This window comes from Melanostigma gelatinosum (assembly GCF_949748355.1).
Source record: "Melanostigma gelatinosum genome assembly, chromosome: 21".
Classification (NCBI taxonomy): Eukaryota; Metazoa; Chordata; class Actinopteri; order Perciformes; family Zoarcidae; genus Melanostigma; species Melanostigma gelatinosum.
Genome location: NC_136654.1, coordinates 3,535,789 through 3,559,838, shown reverse-complemented (window position 1 = coordinate 3,559,838; position 24,050 = coordinate 3,535,789). Strand labels below are relative to the sequence as shown.

At 44.7% G+C, this 24,050-nt stretch overlaps 3 protein-coding genes and 1 long non-coding RNA gene across 4 annotated transcripts; 2 read left to right on the top strand and 2 right to left on the bottom strand.

Moving 5' to 3' along the window:
* Positions 1–1,768: 1,768 nt before the first annotated feature.
* On the top strand, positions 1,769–3,095 carry cox19 (cytochrome c oxidase assembly factor COX19). Its single transcript, XM_079293138.1, has 3 exons — positions 1,769–1,954; positions 2,157–2,268; positions 2,367–3,095. Exons 1-3 carry the CDS (start codon positions 1,873–1,875, stop codon positions 2,458–2,460), a joined length of 288 nt encoding a protein of 95 aa, XP_079149264.1. The 5' UTR covers positions 1,769–1,872; the 3' UTR covers positions 2,461–3,095.
* Positions 3,096–3,240: 145 nt separating this feature from the next.
* Positions 3,241–5,518, bottom strand: LOC306794898. Its single transcript, XR_013772951.1, has 4 exons — positions 5,221–5,518; positions 4,048–4,204; positions 3,737–3,818; positions 3,241–3,526 (listed from the first exon to the last, which is right to left on the bottom strand). It is a non-coding gene; the product is annotated as an uncharacterized lncRNA (long non-coding RNA).
* A 1,635-nt stretch (positions 5,519–7,153) lies between these two features.
* LOC306795269 (RNA-binding protein with serine-rich domain 1-like) lies at positions 7,154–11,530 on the bottom strand. The gene is made up of 7 exons (XM_079293733.1): positions 11,484–11,530; positions 10,502–10,648; positions 9,220–9,384; positions 8,961–9,063; positions 8,461–8,614; positions 8,218–8,359; positions 7,154–7,988 (listed from the first exon to the last, which is right to left on the bottom strand). Coding segments are annotated over exons 1-7 (813 nt in total). The 5' UTR covers positions 11,486–11,530; the 3' UTR covers positions 7,154–7,888.
* Positions 11,531–11,913: 383 nt separating this feature from the next.
* Positions 11,914–15,019, top strand: LOC306795030 (solute carrier family 2, facilitated glucose transporter member 11-like). The gene has a single exon (XM_079293358.1). It carries the CDS (start codon positions 12,051–12,053, stop codon positions 13,698–13,700), a length of 1,650 nt encoding a protein of 549 aa, XP_079149484.1. The 5' UTR covers positions 11,914–12,050; the 3' UTR covers positions 13,701–15,019.
* Positions 15,020–24,050: the final 9,031 nt, after the last annotated feature.

The following is a 24,050-nucleotide window of genomic DNA, read 5'->3' as shown; positions in this document are numbered from 1 at the left end:
GCTTAATGGAGAATAACATAGCCCTGGTTGAAAAATGTAATAAAATAGGGCCATTTAAATGAAAAACAAACATGCACACACCAATAATTAGTGAGCAGGCTGTGTGGTGTTGCTGACAGTGTAGAACATGATGACAACAGACCACAACACCAGCAAACACACACTGAACACACACACACACACAGCAATAGCTGTGGAGGGGAAAGTTGACATGTCTGTGCACACACACACACACACACACACACACACACACACACACACACACACACACACACACACACACACACACACACACACACACACACAACAGGAGTGTTTTATGTGGTTATGGCTCTGACTAAGTCCAGAGTCTCTTTAGGCCTTATTATACCTGCAAAAAAATGGGTGTAGATGTGTCCTGCCAGGCCTTAGAAATAATTTCTGTTCCAAATTTCACTGAGACATATTTGGGTTTTTGGAGCACCGCCCCCCCCCCCCCCTTGAACACAGCATCTTACACGCATTAGAGCAACTGCAGCTGCATGCACCGGCTTACATCGACTCGGCTCGGCACTGAACGGCGGGGGTTGCCTACCTGGATTGCCGCAGTCCGCGCACGTTCCGTTGCCCGGTCTCGCCAGCACGTCTTGCAGGAGCCGGTTGTTCCCCTCCGGTTCCAGCGACATGGTCGGTGTTTATCCGTCCAGCCTCGCCGCGGTGAGAAGAAGCCCGACCAAGAACATCCGCTGCTGGAGTCCGACGGACGGACAGACAGACCGTCACCTGTCACCTCCAATCTGAAGTGGAGAGGGAACACAGGACAGGACTGGAGGATCCGAGCCGGTGAGCGCGCGCGCGCTCTCTCTCTCTCTCGCTCTCTCGCGCTCTCTCTCTCTCTCTCTCTCTCTCTCTCTCTCACTGAGTCTCACTGACTGCATTATAATCAAGCCCTTACGTTTCCATCACCTCCTCCCTCCCTCCCTGCCTCCCCGTCTCGTCTTCCCTCCTCTCCGCCCCTCATATCTTATGAAAGTGAGGCATCCAGCGGTGGACTACCAGAACACAATTAATTGCGCACCCAAAAAAAATCTTTTAAAAAGCCATCTCTAACAATACAATGTTTAAAATCCACTTTGATTATCGTATACATAATTTGGAGATGATGCAGAACATAAACAAATATATGAGAGGTATTAGATATAAAGTGAAAAAAATGTAAGTGCAATTAAAAAACAACAATAAAGCAGAATAAAGCATTATAGTGAATATTGTACTTTATTTGACTTACTGTAGAACTATTGTTTTATTTTATAGTTTTCAATTCATGGTAAGCCGTTTCACATTCCCAGAGTACCATATTATTATATTATATGTTGTATTATAGAAGAATATATTGTGCAGGATTGTCCTTTCTATACATTCCAGGATCATTTTTAGTTCACAAAAACAACATTATTACGATTAGTAATAATAATAATAATGTTCCTATTTCATTTTTATGAACCACTGGGCCATGTTATATAGTGTATTTTCAGCAGGCTTTCCCTTAATTTACACAGGGTTATTATTTCTTTTTCTGGGCTTTGTGGTTCTCTCTCATCAGGTGTTGTCAAATCAATTGTCAGCCCAATCTCACAGATTTTAATGATTAGTTTATAAATAAGAAAAATAAACCCAATTTAGTTAATATAGTGTTCATATTAATTTGTGTTCGATCGATGGTCGATGCGATTGAATCGACTGCTGATGTCTGAGGCGAACCGCAACGTCATATTTACGCGACAACAGGGTCGCGCAGCCGTGTCGCTGCGGACTTCGTATTTTGAGTCCTTTACAGCAGACGAGCAGCTTCTATTTTATTTGAAAAGAAAAACAAACAACAACAAAAACAACATGTCTACCGCCATGAACTTTGGGTCGAAGAGTTTCAAACCTCGGGCTCCCGATAAAGGCGCGTTCCCTCTGGATCATTTCGGTAAGCTAGGACACCGACTGTCCTGTTTGTGTTGGCTGAATAACGCTTGTTTAGGTTCCTTTTGCTTCTGTCTTCCTTCTTCCCAGAGCTCTTTGATATACATTAGCTGGTAGTCGTTTTTTTATATTTTAATCTAGAGATATCTTGGCCATATTTTGCTCAATGTGCTGACGCCATGGCCCGCTGCTGTGCCTTATTTCAGGAGAGTGTAAGGCCTTAAAGGAGACGTTTATGAAATGCCTGAGAAACAACAACTTCGACAACTCCCTGTGCCGCCTGCAGTCCAAAGACTACCTGGAATGCCGCATGGACAAGTGAGAAGCTCCATGCCCCTCCTCATCATCCCCATGTCTGGTGACTCCATACAGTTAAACACGCTAATGTCGTTGCTGTCTTGTGTGTTTTCTTCCAGTCAACTGATGGCCAAGGAGCCTCTGACCAAACTGGGTTTCAAAGACATGATGGATCCTCCTCCCAGCCAAGCAGACACAGACCCTAAACCCTGACCTGCTCCTCCACCACAGCCGTTGTTTGGGGGGGAAACAAATAAGGAAGGATGGTGTTGCTGTGAACTGAACGTACCGAAGCCTTCGTTGTCAATAAGATGGCAACACGAGTCCTACAAAAGCAGATTAAGGGCCAAGACTGAGATGAGTGAAGCTGGGAGGAATGGCTCCAGAGACTTTGAGAATGTGGGCTAACAGGAGGACTTTGTGGTTTTGATATTGGGCTCTTAGTTTGTTGCAGAGAACAAACTAATTGTATCAGTCCTCCGTGTGTGTGTATATAAGATATATAATATGTGGAGATGCTATTTGGGCATGTCAATAAATATTTTGTATTTGAACTAAAGTGACTCTTATCATGTGATACAGTCAGAATGGGGACACCTGCTGGCAGATTTATTCCATGATGATCAGTTCGTTGGGATACAAGTGGTCTTATTTTAATGTCTTCATTAAAGACATCCATAAAAATAAAACACTTTTTTTTTAATGTCAGAATCTCTTTAATTGATTAAGCTGTGAGCAAGAAAGTATCAAATCAAATGTAATACAGAGTGAGTATTTAACCAGCCCATCCGTTATAAACCACACAACAGATTTAAATCTATCGTAACATGCCACACTATAGAAGCTAAATATGTCCTAACGGCCATTTCACTAAAACGTTAAGGATTATACAATTAAACTGGACACTGAAACAGAGTCTACAACTTTAAAAAAGACAGTACTTGTCTTTTAAAATCTGTAATCTTAAAAGTAACTCATGCTGTCAGACAAATGTCGCGGAGTAAAAAGAACAATACTTTATCAGGGTTGGCCACACAGGAAATACTTGTTAGTAGGATCAACTCACTGTTGGTCTTTTCATGGCAATCACTCATAAGAAAAATATAGAAAAACCGCCAGACTTGTCCTTAAAGGCACAATACGGTTAAAAAAAGGCCTCTTATTGTAGTGACCATGTTAAAACTGCTGCAAAGTCATAGTTATAGTCCAGTAAATGCGAGGCTTTATGAGTAGACGTCGTGATGCAACATCTTCATTGTGACTGGCAACATATCCCTCTCTGTGGAGAAAACAGGTCAACATCAGGTTAACACGTGGAAAATGTGTTTCTTCCATTCATGACACATTTGATTCTCCTGCAAATGTTTAGAGTATTATGCTATTGTGAGAATATGGAGTACGGGACAAATTATAATGGTATTAAAAACAAAAGATACACAAAAAAAGAAAAGATCAAGATTTGCTCATCATTACTTATTTTGAAACTTACTTTTTGTAACCTTTTGAATCTCCTGCTGAGCCACTTGGCTTCTGCAGCCACACAGTAGTGTGTTCTGTCCACTGAGGTAAAACTGTGGAGTAGCAAAGACAAATGGGACACAGAAACACTTCAATATTTGTTTGAAAATACTTGCTCCTGGTCACAGACACCTCTGTCCCGTTGTCTGTTTGGGAAGGTAACGTACAGAAGGCCTATCGGATATTTTCTCCAAAAACGGGTCGAGCGAAACAGTCGACCAGCCACACCCCGTAACGCGGACACGAAATGAGGCCTGTGTTAGAATGAGTACTCTTCCTTACATGAATGCGTGTCGTCTACAGTGAGAATAAGTGTTTTCTTTCTGTTCAAAGCAGGAAACAAAAGCTTTGTCAACGTAGGCCGTTGAGACGATCGAACAGCAGGGGGGACTGATAAATCCTGCACTTCTGGGCCGAGGGCTGTAACACTGAGGACGGCCTAAAAAAACACACAAACACAGAAAATAACATCAGTGACATTAAGACTGCGTGAGGGAAAATATTGAAGTGTATTGACGGCATGAGGGCGTGGATTCAATCTCTTCCCCTTTGACTCTTCGTCTCTGTGGTCCTCAGTTTGAGTCATGCCAAGAACAGACAAGCTGAATAACAAGTCCAACAGCCGTGTTGCAGCTGTGAAGTCATGGACTTCCATTGGATTTTGGAGTATTGCAGAAAATAAACTCCGTGGCCAAACAAAAGTGTGTGATACTAGGACGCTTCGCTCGGCAAGATAATCTTCACAAGAGTAAACGCAATCGCCAGAGCTAACAAGCTAATGCTACGACTACAACGCTAAAGGCGGACTAGTGTTTGGCTTGATGACGTTTCGGCCTTTTGTTATCAACCGCCATGTTTAAGACACATCTTCAAAATTCATGGGTGTGGTATTTACTGATGCTTTTTTATGTTTCAGAAAGTTAAAATGTCTATAACTTGTACAAACAATACTTCTAATCCCAAGATAGTTTGAGATTCGCAAAATAGCTGAAGTTAAGCAGCAAGCTAGCTAGCCCGGGATTAGCTCCCCCCTGTAAAAGTTGAAACATTTCCAATACACACATACATTTGTGTCTTTTCATAAACTTTGCATGCCTCTAAAACAAATATATCATTCTGTTTGAACACACAGCTTGCTCCACGATTGAACTTTCTTGTTTTCCCTCCAGCTACATGAGATTTTCTCAGAATCAGAAAACAAAAAGGCCCTTTTCATGTTGTCTGTATATCTTATCTTATGTTGAGTGTGGACACATTCACACTGTGTTAAAGTCCTGTGCAGGCCTGAATCTGCATCTGTTTTTTTAATTTGCCTCAAAATTTGGTGGATAACAAACCAAAAATCCATTCAGCAAAGAAATCCTAACATTTAGTGTTACCAGTGCTTTCTTTTTGTTTCTTGCTATTCTCAGCTGCCATGAAAAGACTCTATTAGCAGTCACAAGCCACACTCACCTTGTTCGGGGAGAATCAGCAACACAGTTAAATACACAAGACACACTTTGTAAAAAGCCATCCTGGGTTCCTGGTGTCACTCTGTAGGGAGACGTAGTAGTAGTGGTGGTGGTGGTGAATAATGGAGACTGATTCATGAAACTCACTGAACAAACATCTGTTGAATCATGTGCATGAGGAGGCGGAGTGTTTGTCCTAGAGGGTATGTGTGCTCAGGGACAGCTGCAGGGACGGGTGGCCAAAACATCTGGATTGGCTGTTGGAGGGCCGACCTGCTGTTTTCCCTGAACCGGCTGACGTGTTTATCTCCTCCTGCCACAGAGCAGCAGAGACCAGCAAAAGAGAGCCAGCACAGAGATCTCTGTACCCAAAGCCTCCAGCTGCAGGACTTGCCTTCACGCCTCCAGTTTCATTTCCCCCACAAGCCCCGTCTTCTGTCTGTGGTTCCAACAGTTCCCAACGCACTTCCCCTCTCTCCATTCCTGTTTCAATTTTTAATGTAAAACAGATGTTGAGATATTAACATTCTGTTCCATATTACTTCAATGAATTCAAGGCTGCCACTTTGGGACATATTCCACTCGAGTCACTGACTGATAAACTCCAAGACGACTAACTTTAACAAAATGTGGAAACCGTCCCATTGGTGCGTCTACGATGATGTCCATTTCATTCGTTTTGAATGTATTTGTTATTCGTCAAATTGGACAAATTGAAATTGAACCTGATAAAAAAAAAGTGAGAGAATTGTCAAAGTGATTACAATTCATCCCGAGCCTGATCACCTGATCACAATGAGCACCAGAGGTTGATTGACAGGCTCGTATCATCCGGAATAAACTGCATTATGAAGAAATAAACAAAAGCCCGCCTTAACAGCTACATAGAATATATTAAAACTTAAATATTAGAGTTGGAAACATGGTCCGACAGCTGTTTTGTAATAACATTTGTCGACACACTAGAAGTTCACAGAAAGAGGAACATGTCTTATGAAAGACGCACTGTTTTCACTTCCAACCTGGAAAAATCTGTTTGTGTCCCAAAATGTTGTTACGTTATTGTGACGTTGTGCGTCTTTCCTGGTGAGTATAAAGATAATGTTTTCTTCATGCGTTTTTTTTCCGCCGTGAATTTCAAAGTAAGAGCGTGTTCTCCAGACTTCTTCCGGTCTTCTTGGGTCCCCACCACAGCATTGGTTCTCTGATGGAACTACATGGTTCTCTGATGGAACTACATGGTTGAATAGACAAGAGGCCAACAAGGTTGTTTTATGAATAACTAATGTACCCTAACCCATGAAAACAGCAATAAAAGAACAGTGAGACATTTAAGGAATCCACTTATTGTCTTTCATGCCAAAAGATAAATGAGACGATGTTTACAACACAAATGACGGAACATAACTTCCTCTAAAACCTCAACTGGCTGTTTCAACGTTTAGAGTTTTGTATGGATTGAACAAATCAGATATGACGGTAAACAGCGAGCATTAGAGGCGCTGGCAGGCCTATTCTCCAACTTTGGACACGTGGGGATAAACACGCTTGCTGTTCTTTATGCTAAGCTACGCTAAGCAGCTCCAATCCCATAATTCACACAGACACGAGAGTGGGATCGATCATCTCGTCTGTCGGCAAGTGAGTGAAGACGGTTAGATCCGTCAGCACTTTAACGTAGTTTGCACTGTTAGCTGCAAGCCGCCGGCTTAAACATCACCAGGAAATAGAAATGTGTTTAAATATATATATATTTTTGTAAAATATGTCTGATCAGGATTAGCTGATTTCTACTGCATTCGAATTGCTGGGAATGAGTATTCCTACATTCTGGGGTAGAGGTGTGGCACACTGACGTTTCCCTGCAATGCAAAACACACTCATGCTCCTTCCTAATGATGGTGAAATGTATTCGAGTCAGACAGGTTTTTTTTACAGTCCAAAACATGATTTTTATTGTCACTCTATAAGCCAGCTATACAAAACAAGATTCAAGGGAAAAACTAAAACCACAAATGTCTAAATCAGGTCACAGTGTGACACATAAAAAATTAGATGGAAAAAGAATAACCGGAATCCTGATGTGCCAGTAATAACACAACTACCCTCTGACCTCATGTTACTGACAATGAAATAATGACCAGTGTGTTATTTTCATATTTCTATTGAAGCAGACGCATGGTGCTAACTGGTACGTCACTCGTGTAGCTGCCCGTGTAGTCGACTATGAGAGGCAATGCTGGAGAATCACTCAAATAAACAGGAGGGTTAGAGAAGGGGCGGTTCTAAAAGCACAGTACTGATTTAAACCAAAATTATGACCAGTAGCACCATTTAACATCTGTAATGTAGTAATAGTTTTTTAATACACTGGACAGCACTGAGTGTGAGGTGGATTTCAGAGAATACTGATTTCCATAAATGTCCTGCAGGATGTTTTTAAGACGGGTTCAGCGATGACAACACAGACACGTCCATAATCCGAGCGCGGTGGAGGATTTCCTCCATGCTGACATGAGGTCAATATGATGGTGGGCTACCATCCAATGGTTGTGCTGTGAATGCTGTCATCATGAAATGGTTCATGATTCACCACGTTTCACACTGAGGACACAGCGGAGGAGCGGATCCGGGGACGGGGGAGGGGGAGGAGGGAGTTCTCTAGTTCACTAGCGAGAGGAGTTGGAACTAGAGCGTGAGCGGTGCCGGCGGCGGCCGGGCGAACGAGACCTGCGACGAACCGGAGAGCGACGCCGTGGAGACCGAGATCTGGGACGGAGAGAGAGAAGACAGGCAGAGTGACGGTGAAATACAGAGAATGATCGGAAAGAACACGAAGGAAAAATAAAAAATAAAAACACACATTTGACAAATATTACAGTTTGAATGTCAAACAGCAGTAAGCGTAGCGTGTTACAAAACACAGCGGCAGTTCAGGGTTAATCTGCGTCATTAGCTTCCATAACCAAGCGCTGCTGCCGCATCACATGGCGCTCACCTCCTCCTCATACGAGGGGGCGTGCGTCGCCACATTGGCGGCGGCGGGGGCATCCTGCGTGGGGGCGACAGCCTGCGGGGGGCGGGGCGCACCGTGGGAGTCAGCACAGCTGTGACTGTGATCTCCTGACCGTCGATCTGGCCTGGAAGAGAGAAACATTATTTTGAGACATTGAGGAAAAGAGTCTCATCTACATTGCATCACACAACCAGTCATGCTGTGGCCGCCTCCACATCCTCCTACCTCCGTCCATGTGTTTCAGGGCCTTCTCCGCCTCCTCGGAGGTCTCGAACTCCACGTAGGCGTAGCCTTTGGACAGGTGGGTGTAGATGCGGTTCATGGGCATGTCGATCATCTTGATCTTGCCGTACGTGGAGAAGATCTCCTGGATGTGTTCCTGTGGAAAGAAAACGTACAATGCTCATGTACATACAAGGTGATGGAGACAGCAGACCTCACACAATGGAGTCCATCCACCTACTCTTATACTCTGTCACTAATTGTTTCCCTGTTGGCTCCCTTCCACAACACTAACTTAATGCTCCAGCTCCTGGAAACTTAAAAAGTTAATGAGGAACTGAAGTCACTGCAAGCTCATGGAGCTAATTATTGAAAAAGTGACTTCGATTTCTTTTTATAATGCGTGAGGAAAAACACAGTTTCCGAACACGAGACATTTATTCAGGGCTTTGTTGTTGACTTTTGCCCAAAAAAAGATTTCCAAAAGGTCTCAAAGATTTCACCTTGATGACGTTTCTGGTCAGCCGGCCGAGGAAGACCTTGGTGGATTTGGGTATGGGACTCCTGCGCCGGCGGTCCCTGTCATCCTTCTTCGCTGATTTTGACCTAGAGGGACATTTATATTTCAGCTGCTACTGTCGTCATGAATGAAATAACATTAGTGTTCCCCGACTGCAGAGGGTGAGAGATTCATACAGTCATCAGTTATACATAAACAAAAAAAATACAAGATTCACAAATAGATGATGACTTATTCCTTACTTTGAGCGGGAGCGCCGCCTGTTGTTGTGGCGCTGGCGGCTGGGGCTCGGTGAGGAGGACGAGGAGGAGGAAGAGGAGCGGGAGCTGGATGAGCCAGAGTGGCTGGAGGCCGACGAGCTGGAGCCACTGGAGGAGCCTGAGCTGGAGCCTGAGCTGCTGCTGGAGCTGGAGGTTAGCGAGAGCAGATTTTAGGTTAGGACGGTTGAAACAATTTATGACTTATTATAACTTGAGCTGTTTAAGCTCCTCTGTCCCGAAAGTAAACAACGACAAACACTCGCTTGAGCTTCTGTCAAAGTCAAAACCAAATACAGAGCAGCTGGACACTGACAAAAAGCCACGACGATTGTTGAAATTAAAAATTCACTTTCACCCGACATGTAAACTGTCAGGATATCTAGTGTTCTGTTGAACAGGGTGGATGTGTTGCGAAGTCGTGATGCCTCTACACGGCCATGTCCTGGTTATCCGGAGTTAAAACAAGTCTCGTATAAGACGGAGGCGCCGCCATGCCGGCCGGAGATGAAAGAGCACAGACTGCCCTCACAAATCATCATGTATCGTCTGCCCTGGTTGCCGGTAGCAGAGGCTTCTCTAGAAGAGACTTCAAAGACAAAGTCACTAGACCGAGTCGGCAGTCGTAGGAATACCCGGGCGGTAAGGTCATTGATTAGTCCGACGGGTACATATATCAAAGTATACCCGGGTTTTAAGGTCACGTTGGAGAACGGGCGATTCATGTGTCATCAATCAAGTTATGTGTGAAGTGTTCGGGGTCCTGAGCCCCAGAAGAGTATAAATAGTGACAGTTTTAAACCAAAGGCAGTCGTGTGAGGAGTCTCGAACCGAGTCTCGAACCGAGTCTGGAACGGACACTCGAAGGAGGACTTCTTCTTTAGCTGGAGCTGAGTTGAGGAGAGCTTAGCGAGGGAGAACCCCGTGCAGGCCTCTGCCTGCACGGGGGTAGAACTTTAAACTTCTTGCAGACCTCCGGACTTTGAGAGTCAGAGTTTTTAAAAATACTTAGAAGATTTTTTGAAGTTGAGTCAGGAGAGAAGCTCACTCGGTCTATTCCTGCGCTGGGTTAATCATTAATTTGAATCTCATTTGAATATCACCTTCGGCCCCTGAGGGAGGCAAAACAGGGACTGAGAATTCGGGAAAAATTTAAATTGTATTAATTCATTTTTCAAATTTTTTTTATTATCAAATAAAATAATTAAAAATCGTGAGGAGTCACCCCCCAGATTCACGTAACAGTTCCATGAGGAGAGCCTCTGACCTGCTGCTCCCACTGGAAGCACTGCGCCGTGTGCGGTTCTTGTCTCGGCCCCGGTCTTTGTCGGCTCCTTCTTTTGGGGCTCCTGACTTGTCCTTCCCTCGCTGCTTACTCTTGTCGTCCTCCTTCCTCTTGGTTGGGGATGGCGCCCTGTTGGAGAAGAAAGCAAGACAAAAAAAAGTCAGGAATTAATGCTTTGGCAGGAGACAGGACGTCTGACAACATGCGACACTGTTGTGTTGTATCTGGTGGTTTTATTAGTTTGTTATTTTGTCATCTCATATTTCAGTGCATAGGTGTCGGTGTGCAACAGTAATACCGCAAAAACATATGCACTTTGAAACATTGGGAAATTAAATCTCAGAATTTCTACATGTGTGCTTGCTCATACAACGTGGGTTCTAGTCTAAAAAAAGAAAGAAAAGATATGTCGGAAGACGTTGCAGAGGAAATGTACGGTATTTAAGTCCCGGCTATTAATGTCAGTGTCCATTGCAGCTTTAATCTGCTAAATACAATTAAAAATGTCATTACACTCGGTGCAACCCGCCGTTTGAGTTAATTCAGCTCAATATTTGACCGCTCATTTTACTCATGCCATGTCCCATGAATAAATCCATAAGGGAGATGAAACGTAAGTGCATCACAGTAGTGGCATGACTCATTTCTAAAATACAGCTGTGAATTTTCTTCTTGTGGTTCCTCTAAAGACAAATGCTGCTGGATTACAATTAATCCACTCGGAGAGGAAAAATAACGTTACGTTTTATCGGCGATTAACGTAAACTCACCAAACACTTGCCCACGTTAGCATTAGCTAGTGAGCTAATGTTGCCTAATTATATGGCGCTGCTATTCAAACACACATGTTAAAAACACACACATTTGACTGAGAACGACTTGTCGATATTATTGCGTTGCTATTTATTAGCAATGCATGCTATATTTTACGAGGAAGCATCGTGAACCAGTTGCGTTTACTCACATATTTTAGCCTACCCGCCACTCGCGTTAGTAATAGTCGCATAGAGATGACGTAGGAAGCTACGGTCAATGTAAACCAATGAAAACACAGTCCAACTTTCTGTCCTATGCCCTCAATACGGACTGACAGGGTAATATGTGCTATTTCGGCAAATTGTGTCGACCTTGTTATCTATATTTAACACTTTAATGCAATAGTGAACGCGGTAACACAACTTTAATATTACCATTCGAACTTTTTCTTCGGTTAGGTGTCGCAGTGTGCTTGGCTGTTGCTGGGGAGGTTGGCAGGTTATTGCCTGACAGGTAAGTTGAGGTGTGGAAATGCATACAGCTGAACCGGCTTTTACAGGACAATGAGAGTGCCGCTATCAGCGCTTCTAACCGCACTGCTATCAACGCTTCTAACCGCACTGCAGCAATAACGTTAACTTATTAACAAAACAACCAAGACGCCTTCTACATCCTGTAAAGTATTAAGCGCTAACTGCAGTGATTAAATGCCGCAAGGACACGGAGAGAAAAGGGCACGCGCTTTTCCGTCTCCTCCAGTACGGCGAGTCTTCAGATGAACTCCTCGTGCGAAACCCGCAAACTCTCCGGGGAGCCAGAGGAAACCCGCGAACTCTCCGGGGAGCCAGAGGAAACCCGCAAACCCTCTGGCTTTACCAGAACCCTCGCTTTGACCGTCTGCTCCGCCGCCATCGGAGGCACCTTCCAGTATGGCTACAACATCTCAATCATCAACGCTCCCACCAACTACATCCAGAGTTTCATCAACGAGACATACGCGGAGCGCTGGGGCACCGTCCTGGAGACCCCTCAGGTGACCCTGGTGTGGACCCTCATCGTGTCGGCCTTCTCGCTGGGCGGCTGGCTCGGGGCCCTGCTGGCGGGGCCCCTGTCGGTCCGCTTCGGCAGGAAGAACTCGCTGCTTCTCAACAATTCATTCCTGTTCGTTGGCGCCGTGCTCGTGCTGACGTCCAGGGCGGCGAGGTCGTTTGAGATGATCCTCGTGGCTCGCTTCCTGGTCGGGGTGAACTCGGGGGTCAGCATGAACGTCCAGCCGATGTACTTCGGGGAGAGCGCCCCCACACACCAGCGGGGTGCCGTGGCTTTTTCCTCCGCCGTGTTCACCGCGTTCGGGATCTTCTTGGGTCAGGTGGTGGGACTCACCGGGCTCCTGGGCGCCGAGCCTCTTTGGCCCTACCTGCTGGCGAGCAACGCGTTGCCGGGGTTGATCCAGCTGCTGACCTTGCCCTGGTTCCCTGAAAGCCCCAGGTACCTTCTCATCGACCGGGGAGACAGGGAGGCGTGTGTCCGGGCCCTCGCAAGGCTTCGCGGTGGCGAGGCCCCCGCCTTGGAGATGGAGGAGATGCTGCAGGAGCAGGAGCAGCAAAAATCAAAGTCTGGATCCGCGGCCTCCGCCAAGACGCCCTGCTCTCTGTTCAAGGATCCTGACCTGCGATCCCAGCTCAGAACCGTCATGGCTGCCAGCAGTGCCATGATGCTGTGCGGCAACGACTCCATCTACTTCTACGCTTACTACATCTTCCTCGCGGCAGGGATCCCTCCGGAGAAAATCCAATACATCACCATCGGCACTGGGGCGTCCGAGCTGACCGCTTCGATACTGAGTAACCTGCTGATCGAGCGGGTGGGCCGCAGGTACCTTCTCGTGGGAGGGTACGGCCTGATGTCTTGCTGGTCCATGGTCTTCACCGTGGCTCTCATCCTCCAGAGCCGCGGGGTGGCCGGGATGTCCTACGTCAGCATGGCGTGCGTGTTCGCCTACATCCTCAGCTTTGGTTTGGGCCCCGCCGGCGTGACGGGGATCTTGCCGGCGGAGATCTTCGACCAGACGGCCCGGCCGGCGGCGTACATGGTGGCCGGCTCGTGCATGTGGATCAGCCTGTTCCTGGTGGGGATGCTGTTCCCCTTTATCGTCAAGTACCTGGGGAGCTTCTGCTTCCTGCCGTTCCTGGCCGTGTGTCTGGTGTCCGCCGTGTTTCTGGGGCTCACGCTGCCGGAGACGAAGGGCAAGACGCTGGCCGAGATCACAGCGGAGTTCGACAGGAAGAACGGAGTGAAGGAGGAGGAGGAGGAGGAGAGGCCATACATGCAGGTGGATGAGCCCGTTAGGGAGCACTACCAGCTGGGTAAAGCCCGCTCCTTCACCAGCCTGGCGCATGACCATGACCTGAAGAATGGGGACTGATCAGAATTGAAAAAAGCAGTGCCTGTGTCGCCTCTCTCTGCACTTTTGGTGTTAAACAGATTACTCCATAGGTGAAATCCCAAGTGTCCTATTTATGAAAAAATGATCTCTGTGTAATTTAATTCTGGTTTCTTGAGCTAAGTCGACAAGAAGCATGATGCTGTTTTACAGACTGGCCCTCTGTTAATCATCACCAACACTGTGGCCACACAGGAGAGTTAATTTATGCTCTGTAGAGGAGGACACAGTCCTTCCTCCACCAGACGGCTCTTTCGTCGCGTAGCAGCGCAACTGAAGCTGAATAATGACCTCAGCGAGAGGAGCATGCCGATTTAAAATGTCCTCTCACTCTCCAGGGAGTCTCCCTCTCATTCAGCATGCCTTAATTCAATTGAAGAGGAACAGTCCCAGATCTTAACTAAACAAGTCACTTCTTATTAATAATACCTCAAGCATTCTTCTATTTGTTCCCCCTCATACACACGACTTTACGCCAGAGTCCTGATTGTCTGTTTCTAAATTCACGGCACTATTTGAGAATGTGAGATAAGACTTCGTTCAAGCGCCGCGTGGTCCCAATATCAATGAAGCGGTAGAGCGGGCCATCGGTTTGAATTGTGTGTATTTAAGGATTACCCGCTCGTAATTCAGCATGTCATTCAGCACTGGGGAGATAGCTGTGCTTATTTATTGTGTAATCTGATGATACAGTCTGCTTTGTTGACAAGTCTATCCAGTCCAGTGATCCATGCTTGTTACATTTGAATGTACCATGTATGTTTCCGTCCTTTATTCATGCATCACCTGCACTGTACGAGTCGGACTCCCACCCAGCGGATGTCTTCCCTGCAAGTGTCACTAACGGTCCTAATTTAACCTCTTGAAACGTTTGCTGTGTATTTATGAATGCAGCTCTGCCAAACGTCCAGTAGATGTCGCCATCGTCTCCCTTCCTCACCGTCTCCTCATCGCTCCAATGTGAAGCTGCTTAATATCATCGACTCACAGATGTAACACCCTAACCCAAGATGACACTTTTAAATCCAACAGCTGTCAGCCCACAGCCCTTCTGCTGACCATCTGTCACAGCCTCTTGATCTTCCCTTTAAAAAAAAAAAAAATTTCATGAACTGAATCAACATGCTGCACATATTTAATATTTAATATTTAATATTCAAGGTGCTTCTCCTAAGATTTTTTCAAATGTTTTTTTTCTTGCTGGACGTCTGGTATTAACCCACTGCTGTAGCATGCTGGACTCTTTCGCACTATCCCAAATGAAATGTTGTACGACGCTGTTGTTCCAAAGCATGTGATGACAATCCTCCATAAGGATTCTGTAAAAATCTTCCTTTATTTCGTAGGAAAATATATTTTGCACATTTCGATTATTTATTCAATGAAAAGAAAAATACCTTGTACGTATACAACAATAAAAATGAAAGTGCTGACCTACACCGTCGTCTCCTTCTGTGACTCAGTTCGGTTGACTGATTCAGCTGCTTTCTTAATTGCATATAATCACGTTACTTCACTCCTCTGCGCTTTAATCCAACTGCTCCCTCTCCCTCCTGTTAATGCTGTTTATTTATGGAACACCTCCCTCACAGTTCAAGAACACTGGACTCTGATCGCATCATTTCAGCATAATTGAGTAATGTCTCCACGCTGGCTGAAATTAGAGGACAGGAAAATTGGATTCGTATTTAAGTGCGTGCCCCGACAAGTGTGTGTGTGTGTGTGTGTGAGACACCAGCAGAAGTGATTCTGTTTCAATCAACAGCAGGTACCATCTGAATATTTGTCCTCTCAATTTGGCCGTTTCTCGACACGCAAACGACCAGAAGTAGCGTTCCTGTTAAAGGTGAAAATCGAGATGTAGAGATGAAGGCGTTGAAAGAGATTCTATGCGCTGGACGGACAAAGATACTGTTCAAACGCATCCATCGCCGGGTAAATTGTGTCCATCATCACAGTTAATGGTTGTAGTGTACGTCGTCTGAGGAGATCCAGTAAAAACAATGACTCATCTTTCTAACCGAGGCAACGTGACATTTATTACTCTCTCGCTCAGTGTGGGAAACTGTTGAGCCCATGGCAGGTCTCACAGTTGGACATGGATATAACAGTGTTATTCATGTTAGGTGAGAAGATCCATTCCCACTGTGATCGCTGTCCAATAAATAGGAAGCTAGCCAAGCATCACGGCTCGAGAACAAAGCCACAGCTAGTCTGGCTCCGTCTTACAGTAAGAAGATCGGCCCAAAGCTTCACGCGAATACAATCAAAATGAAAGCGTGCGTACTTGACTGAATCGCTCACCTGTTTTCAATAAACTAGCATTGCGTAACTTTCCGTTGCTCGGACGCCATTTTACAAATGTGCTAAAACCTTGATGAAGTTCACCGACTTCAGCGGGATGCCCGCTGTTTCTCAACAGGTCGGATCGAGGTAGGACTTGTATTGTTGAAAAAACTGCTTCTTCGAATGTCCCTTCCTACAGTGAATTTAAGAGAAAACGGATCCTAGAACTCAACATCTAAAGCCTCTTACAAAATGTATAAAGTGGTCGTTTAATCGGTGACATTTGACGTTTAAATTGACGTTTGAGTCGCTCATAGGCCTATGGGTCACGTTTGACAGACAGCTTGATCTGAAGTTCATACATTTTACATGAGTTCAGTCACTTTCAGCTTCTTTCATGCATTTTTCTCTTTTGTTCCAAAGAGATGCTCCGTCGCTCTGCTCCCAAGTGGTGCTTCAGCGCCTTTTGTAGGTGAATATGCGGGCTTGGAGAAGTGGTTGGTAAAAGGTTTTTTGCCTCATATGCGGAGTGCGGGTTTCCTTTGGCAACCAGAAGTGGGATGCAGAAAAACTTAGTTCAGCGCCTTACCATAAATTTGCACTTCCTGTTAGTTTCTATGAAGATAAGCGAGGGATGTTGCCGGGGAAATTGAGCTGTAACATGATTACATGGGCCCCAAAAAAAGAAAGAAAAGCTCTGCAGAACGACAGAAAACAATATGAGATGACTCTCCGCCGCTTGAGTTTTGTGCATGCGCCCACACAGTAGTCTGAAGAATCAAAAGCTTTATAATGCCTCTGTGCTTTCCTAATAAAACAGGCCGATGCCGCTGCTATCGTGATGCACAGAGCGCGTCACAGTGGACGTTCCACAGATGATGAGATCAAAATTGGTCTCATGTCTTCACTTTAAAGCTGCTCTAACAATCATGTTTTATATTAACAATCGATCAAATAATTAAGTGAAATGTCAAATGGGTAACTTGTAGTAGCAAACACACAGACAATTATCTCGCGACTCTGCAGTTCCTCTCAGTTTTAGCTTCTTTCAGCTCCTTATTTTGGTTGTACAGCCCTCAACTTTACTGTTTCAGTTCGGTCTCATTATTCAACTCTCCAGCTGCAGCAGTTATCTGTTTTGGGAGAAAAAGACAAAAAATGAAAATCAACATTGTATTACCCGTCCAGCTCCAAACAGCAGACACGCAAAAGTTAGCAACTAGCTGGTGAACATAGTGGAGTATCATTGCAACTTAAATGCCCGGCATTTTCCGCAGGAGATGACCGTACAGAGCGAAGACAGTAAATGTTGGACTTGCGTTTTGTCGGGTGGACAGAAACCAAACTCCAAATAAATGCCAAAGCTGCTCCGTGTCTGCGAGGATGTGTAGCGCAAACATGTCCCCGTCTTGTTTTCAGCTCGTTTCACAAGGCGTACCAATGAAAGCCAATGAAAAGGCAAGTATTTTCAATGGCCATAATACGGACATACATATGTGTGAAGGGTGAATTGGAAGCTACTTGGCTCCTTCTAGTGGAAACACGAGAAGGAGCCAAGTAGTACTTTAAATGTACATTTTAAGATAGAAATCAGTGCTGAAGTCATTCAGGGGACATGATAGATGCTGTGCAATCATGAAGAGGGCAGGTACAGTATGGATGCAGCTCCCCCTGTGGGTTCCTCTGGGTATCACGACAGGGTGATGGAGAAAAATCACCTCATCTCTCTCTCTCTCTCTCGTCGCCGCTCACTGGGAGAGAATGCCTTTAGCGGCGAATGAGAGTCGTTGCGAACATAATGAGGCTCCTGGCAAGCACTCTAACAGCAGATCTCTATTCAATTTGGCCGTAGCTGTCATCGGCTCAACGTAATGGAGAGTCGGCTCCGTCTGTGGGAAAGGTGTTTGCTGGTGGACCCAAATGTGTTCGTCTCTGCTTTCGTGGCAGGTCGTGACCAGGTACATCAATTGTTTTTTTTGGTTGTCACTCAGGATGAAAACAACACCAATGGAAAGTCTGTTAGGATCCTTTTTTGTGGTGGACACACAAATGAAATGCATCCCTGTGACCATGCAACAGTCAGATCAAGTGACGTAGTACATGACATCATCGCCACAGCATCCCTCTGCCATTCAGCTTAATGAGCTGCTTTTCAAAATCAAATCAAATCTAAGCTGTATTGGCACAATCATGTTGGATGAGGTTTCCTGGAAGATAATGTATTTTATATCCCCCCGGCAGTGAGAGTATCTTTGCTTTAAATGTCATCCATGTGACCATGCAATCGTCAGATCAGGTGACGTAGTGTCAAATATCGACAAAGACCATCAATGGCAGTCAGGAGGAGTGGTGGATGGGTCCAACAAACAGGACTTTCCACCACGATGCTGGTGTTTGAGTCCTTGTTTTGGTTTTGTATGTGGCTTGTATGTGTATGTGGCTGAACCCTAAAACCCTAAAACCCCGAAACATTTCGTGACTATTTCCCGAACTGCCGTGAGACTGTTTTAGACATTCCATATTTACACAGTTTTATGATGTAGTTATTGTTCTCAGCCAGTAGTAGGTATCCTGCTCGGGACCCTATTCAAGGAGCATTTCATTTTACATTCTATTGTGGGGTTAGAGGTTATGTTAAAAAAAACAACAGCCAACCAAACTGAGATATGGTTATGTTCGGGAAACAGACATTTTTTTTCGCAATGAAGCATAAAGCTAACCTTAGTTCTGCTTGTCTATGTATAAGCAGCCAGTGTTATGTTAGAATGACATATACTGTTCATTATAATAAGCTGCTTCAGGCTTTAACACACTGGGGGCGTGACAGAGAAACTGCAAAAAATGCAAAAATACTAAAGTCTTCACACCTGGCTATTAAAACAGATTCTGACTCTGTAAGCCAGAGAAATACTCTGAGCGAATGTGGCCTGGTAAACAATTACTCAATGTATGTCTGTGGGGTTTTATTGTGAAAGGTAAGAATGGAAGAATTGGATCTGGTATGCACATAAATTATTATATTAAACATACAAAGCTGAAGACAGGAAAGCAGTTGTTTGTCTTACCTTGTAAAAAGTTACATGGTTTTCATAGGAGAGCAACATGATGGGAAAAAGGTATTCAGATTTAGTACAGACAGATCTGTAAGTGTCATTTTTCAATGTGAAGTTTCATTCGAATTTTTGTTTCAATGATTTTCTGTAATCAGTTTTCGGTGTCAGGAAACAAGCAATCCCACCGGAAATTGAACCATTATCATCGAAGACACAATCATTCTTCACCGTCACCATTTCCATCACACAAAATGATCCACAGTGAGAAATGAATGGGATGGACAGCGTTCATTTGTAATTCCACACAGAGGCTCGGCAGCAACGAGCTTCAAAACCAATGACAATCTTTCACCAGCCGAAGCAGCAACGAATACTACGTATCTCAGAATGTGAGCTTGCCAGTATATGACCTGTTCAGTGTGAAGAGTAAAAAAGTCAACACATATGACCTAATATTTTGACTACATTGAGCTCTACTTTAGCTCTTCCTCGTTGTGGCGAGGATGCTAACTTTTTGCTTGGGTTACGCAGCATTAGCCTTGGTCTGTCAACATCATATGTAGCCATCAAGTGTATATTTCAGACCCCTTTTGGCAGGATTTTCATGTTAAAATGAGCCAGGAGGAAATCCTAAAGCTGCATGATACAAAATTGGTGGCATCTCGATTGCTTCTCAACACGGTGACAGCTGAGCCGGCAGGCTTGCAGCTAACAGCGCTAACGGTACAAACTACGACAAACGGGCTGACAGAGCAAACAGTGTTTATCTAAAGGGGAACCGCAGGGAGGGTGCTACGCTCCGGCCACGTCGCTGTCGGTCGATGCAAAACATCTAATTGGGAAGAAATGAAATGCGTAGGAGCAGGCAATATATGGAATCAGGGCTCATTGAGGGCTCATTGAGGTTGGATTTGGTTTCTGTTTATTATCGAGTGTCCTGGAAAGCAAGAAAGAAATACTTGTGATTAGTTCTCTAGCTGTGCTGGCTCACTGCTTTTCATTTTCATGAATTGGAAAATATTCAGAGGACGGCTGATGGCTTGTTAGAAGTTACAGTGACTGGAAAACATGTATTACTTGTCTTAAACCGCAGAGGTAATGTTCATACAAAAGCCGTCTTCAACATTTTCAACACATTTTTGGGTGTGTTTTAGAGTGGCATACTCCTATTTTTACTTGCCTGTCTGGCTGTCTTGGATGTGGACGAGCAGGCTTGCCAAGCATACATAATAAAGGATGGGAGCACAGGAGCTGGGATCCTGCAGAGAATCCTTTCATTACCAGCCGCGACAGCCTGTGACTGACATTGTTTTCACCTTGGGTGTCCGTGTGTGAGTAACCATGGCAAAATGTGGTTCTGGAGACATCTAATTTGTGGAATCTTGCCACAGAGTCGTGTGTACTTTGCTGTGGACAGAATTTGTCAATGCGACAGCGTCACAGCCGAGCGAGATGCGGTCACAAAACTTCACAGGTGTGTAGTTGAGATCAAAATGAAGGCTGAAGATGGATGGTGTCTGAGCAAAGGCGTCGGAGACAGACGGAAATACAAACACCTGGCAAAGTACTCAAAGCTGTTTCCGTGGTAGTTCCCGCTACAGCGGGTGTCTCCAGGACCATATTTTCCTGTAGTGAAAACAACACCGACAGGTAATTACTGTCGGGTATACAATGAAAACACGATATGGCTTGATCAGGTGCAGTACGATGCGTGTCTGGTGTTTGTGAGCATGGAGGGGTAACTATCAAGTGAAGAGAAGTGATCTCACTGGAACATAAAAAAATGCAATAGAATGGGTAATGAAGCATTGTATAAATGTCTCACGTCATATCATTTGTATTCATTTTACACGTTCTATCCCGTCTTTGCTCCTCTACATACCCTGTTGCTCTGTCTATCGACCCTCACTGTCTGCAGAAAAAGCCAGGCGTCTGCTAGTTTCGTGGCTGTTGCCCCTGTGTTACCCTTCACTGCCCAGTCACCGGCCATCTGGCCCCTCCACCGTTGGTATGCATTCACAGTGACCTCAAGCGCTGAGTCATTCTGCACCCTTTTGAAAGCATTTATCCTGCGGGAGAAAAGACAGATGAGGGCAAGACCGGGGATGAGAAATTAGCCTGTTCTGTTGGGCATCGATGTAGAAACCAAGGAGAGGAGGAGACAGCCGAGGGGGGGGGGGGGGGGGGGGGAGTCCTGGGATGAGTCACCAGAAAGCCCTTCATTATCTTCAATCTGCAATGCCATCCTTTAGCTTCTCCGCAGAGACAGTTTGATATTTGATCGAAATGATGGAAAAGGGAATTCTTTTTATGAGCATAAAAAGGCGCAGCAGTCGGGGTGTAGTGCATCGGAGGACACAGATAAATAACAGTGCCGCAGGGCAAATACAGCAGGAAAACACATCCAACCTAATCACAGTGTGGGAGGGGATTTCAATTCAGAATAACTTCGTTACAGTCGCAAACACGATTACAAAGGTGTGGCAATGAGGGTCGAATCAACAATTTGCAGCATTTAGTCAGTTGAGTCAGGGACGCCTGGGTCAAGGAATTGACCAATTGTAGCAGATGTTTATGCAATTAGACTTGTCAGAATAGGCTCTTGCTCTTTGAGGGAGGTCTTTAAAGAATCTTAATCAGCAACAGGGATTTTTGCTAAGGGAGTTAATTGCCCGTTGAGAAATCTAAATACCAAAAACCTAGCACATAAGGAGAAGTATAAGGTGGTGCATGAATGCACAAAGTTAATTAGAAAGATCAGGTTTTAATGGCACCTGTATGACTGAGATATTTAGTATCATATATTATAGTCCAATATAAAATCGGACTATTTTTGAAACTATAGGAGTCGCCTCCCTGCTGGCTATAAGAAATAATTTATAATATATATATAACTATTAAGAAGTGTGAGGCACCTCTGCAATGGCTTCGCTTTTCAGACCTAGAGGTTGCCACCTCAGTTGAATCAGCCAATGTAAGCGTGACTTCAGTGCTCTGCCTAAACTAACACATTGCACTGTGTATAAATTGGAAAGACAGAGATTTGTGATGAAAAGTAACTCCTAGAAAGAGGCCAATATATACCGTGTCCAAACTGCAGGTGTATCCATCCAGAAGCAACGAAAAAGAAATTAAAATGGAAAATGGAACGAATGGAAAAACAGAGGTACAGCACTGCCAACCGGGCTTGGTGCGACCTGACGAGCCAATGAAAGACACCCGGCAGAAGCAGAAAATAGAGAATATCTCAAACCATGGTGTGTGTGTGTGTGTGTGTGTGTGTGTGTGCTTATGTTGAAAATAACATTCTGACAAAAATAGACCAAGTGAAATCCTGTTGGTGGTCTAACCAGCTGAGTCATTTGAATTTCCTTTTCAATATGAAACAGGAGAGCAAGAGAAAACAGGACAAAGACAGACCGTTGATGTATTGCACTGAATCAATAACACACCTAGAGGGATTCTTTCTTTTTTTTTTTACAGATGGACTGATTCAAACATCGTGTATTCTGAAAGAGCCGGTCTTTTAGCGTTTTGGCCGCTTCCAACCGACATACTGAACAGAGCAGCGTTTGTTTGGCTCAACACAAATTATCTCTGGTTTGAAAGCCGGAGCAGAAACGCTGCATGGGGGAGCTTATGAGAGGCAGGTGCGCTTGATGAGCTGATTGCAGACAGGTGAGTGTGGAAGGGAGACCACGCCCACGCCGGCACACACAGGCCGTGTTCAAAAACAACATAGTGTTCACACAAAGTATGACGTAGACTGAGTATGTAGTGCCTTCACACTATGTGCATTTTGTGGCCACGAAAAATACTCTGGTATTTACTACATGAGCCAGCATTTCTGTGTATGAGGTTGTGAGCTTACTGCACATACACAATTGCCCCACGATGCATTGCGTATGGGCACCTTGAGCCAGACTAAAAAAGCTGTTAATACATCACTTTATATTGAGTTTAATGTGTTTTCATGCAAGAAAGTAAGCATTTAGGTATCCAATATGTGGGTCAGTTCGTCCCAAAAAAAACGGCTGTTTTGGAAATTTGCTGTGATCATTTTTTAGAGATGTGACGGAGGCACTGGCGGGGTGCCTTGAAACCGTCCCCGGCCGTCGCTTGAGCCTACTTCAGTGTCAACAGTCTGCTGGTAAAATCATATTCAGTATGGAGAGAGAAACGCGAACTCAGCGAAGGGGAAACATAAGGAAACACGAGGGAAATGCAGGGCTGCAGGCAGGAAATTGTAAACCTACAATGATATTTTACACAATAGCGTTCTTCCAACAGTTCGACAAAGGCTCTCTCCTCCTTTTAACTTGGCAATATCCCTGAGAACTAAAGTAGGCCCAGCCTGTGTGGAGAAACCTTGACTGGCCTGCATAGTTCCCTCCATCTGTCAATAATTTAAAAAAAAGATTGATATGATGCACTCAATTCAAATTCCTCTGGGCTTATTTTTAAGCATTCAAAATTAAAGTATACAGATTAAACTGCTTAATCTGTATCACTGAATCACCAGTGTGGAGCTCGCCATCGATGAATCCTGAATTCATCTTGATTTAATGGATAACATGAGGAAGATGCAGTTGATAATATATCAGGTGAATTGGGTGTATTCGTTATTTATACTAGTGTTTCTCCACACGGAATACATTCAGTACTTCCCTTGAACTTCTGTTTTGAAACAAATATCGCATCGTCTAAAGAAAGAAATACATGCACTTTGAAATAACGGACAGCATTGCAGCCATAATGGCAGCTTTTATCTGACAGAAGCACAAATAACATTTTTGGTGGATAGACGCCCTTTAACTACAAAGGTTGTTTTTCAGCGAGTGCATTTCTGACAGTTTTGCTTTTTTCTCACCAAAGGACTTTGTTTGTGTTGTGGCAGCCGGAGGGGCAACCCCAGAGGGGTAGTGATAGAGGGACGATATTGCCTGACATGGAGGCGGAGCCCCCATGTCAGGGAATGGAAAAGAGCGCCAAA

Excerpts from the sequence above, each read along its gene's own strand:
- cox19 (XM_079293138.1), top strand. The coding sequence starts at position 1,873 with ATGTCTACCGCCATGAACTTTGGGTCGAAGAGTTTCAAACCTCGGGCT. Across the intron at positions 1,955-2,156 it reads GTTCCCTCTGGATCATTTCG|GAGAGTGTAAGGCCTTAAAG; the intron begins GTAAGCTAGGAC and ends GCCTTATTTCAG. Across the intron at positions 2,269-2,366 it reads CTGGAATGCCGCATGGACAA|TCAACTGATGGCCAAGGAGC; the intron begins GTGAGAAGCTCC and ends GTTTTCTTCCAG.
- LOC306795030 (XM_079293358.1), top strand. The coding sequence starts at position 12,051 with ATGAACTCCTCGTGCGAAACCCGCAAACTCTCCGGGGAGCCAGAGGAA.
- LOC306795269 (XM_079293733.1), bottom strand. Across the intron at positions 8,615-8,960 it reads TGACCAGAAACGTCATCAAG|GAACACATCCAGGAGATCTT; the intron begins GTGAAATCTTTG and ends TTCTTTCCACAG. Across the intron at positions 7,989-8,217 it reads CCCCCTCGTATGAGGAGGAG|ATCTCGGTCTCCACGGCGTC; the intron begins GTGAGCGCCATG and ends TCTCCGTCCCAG.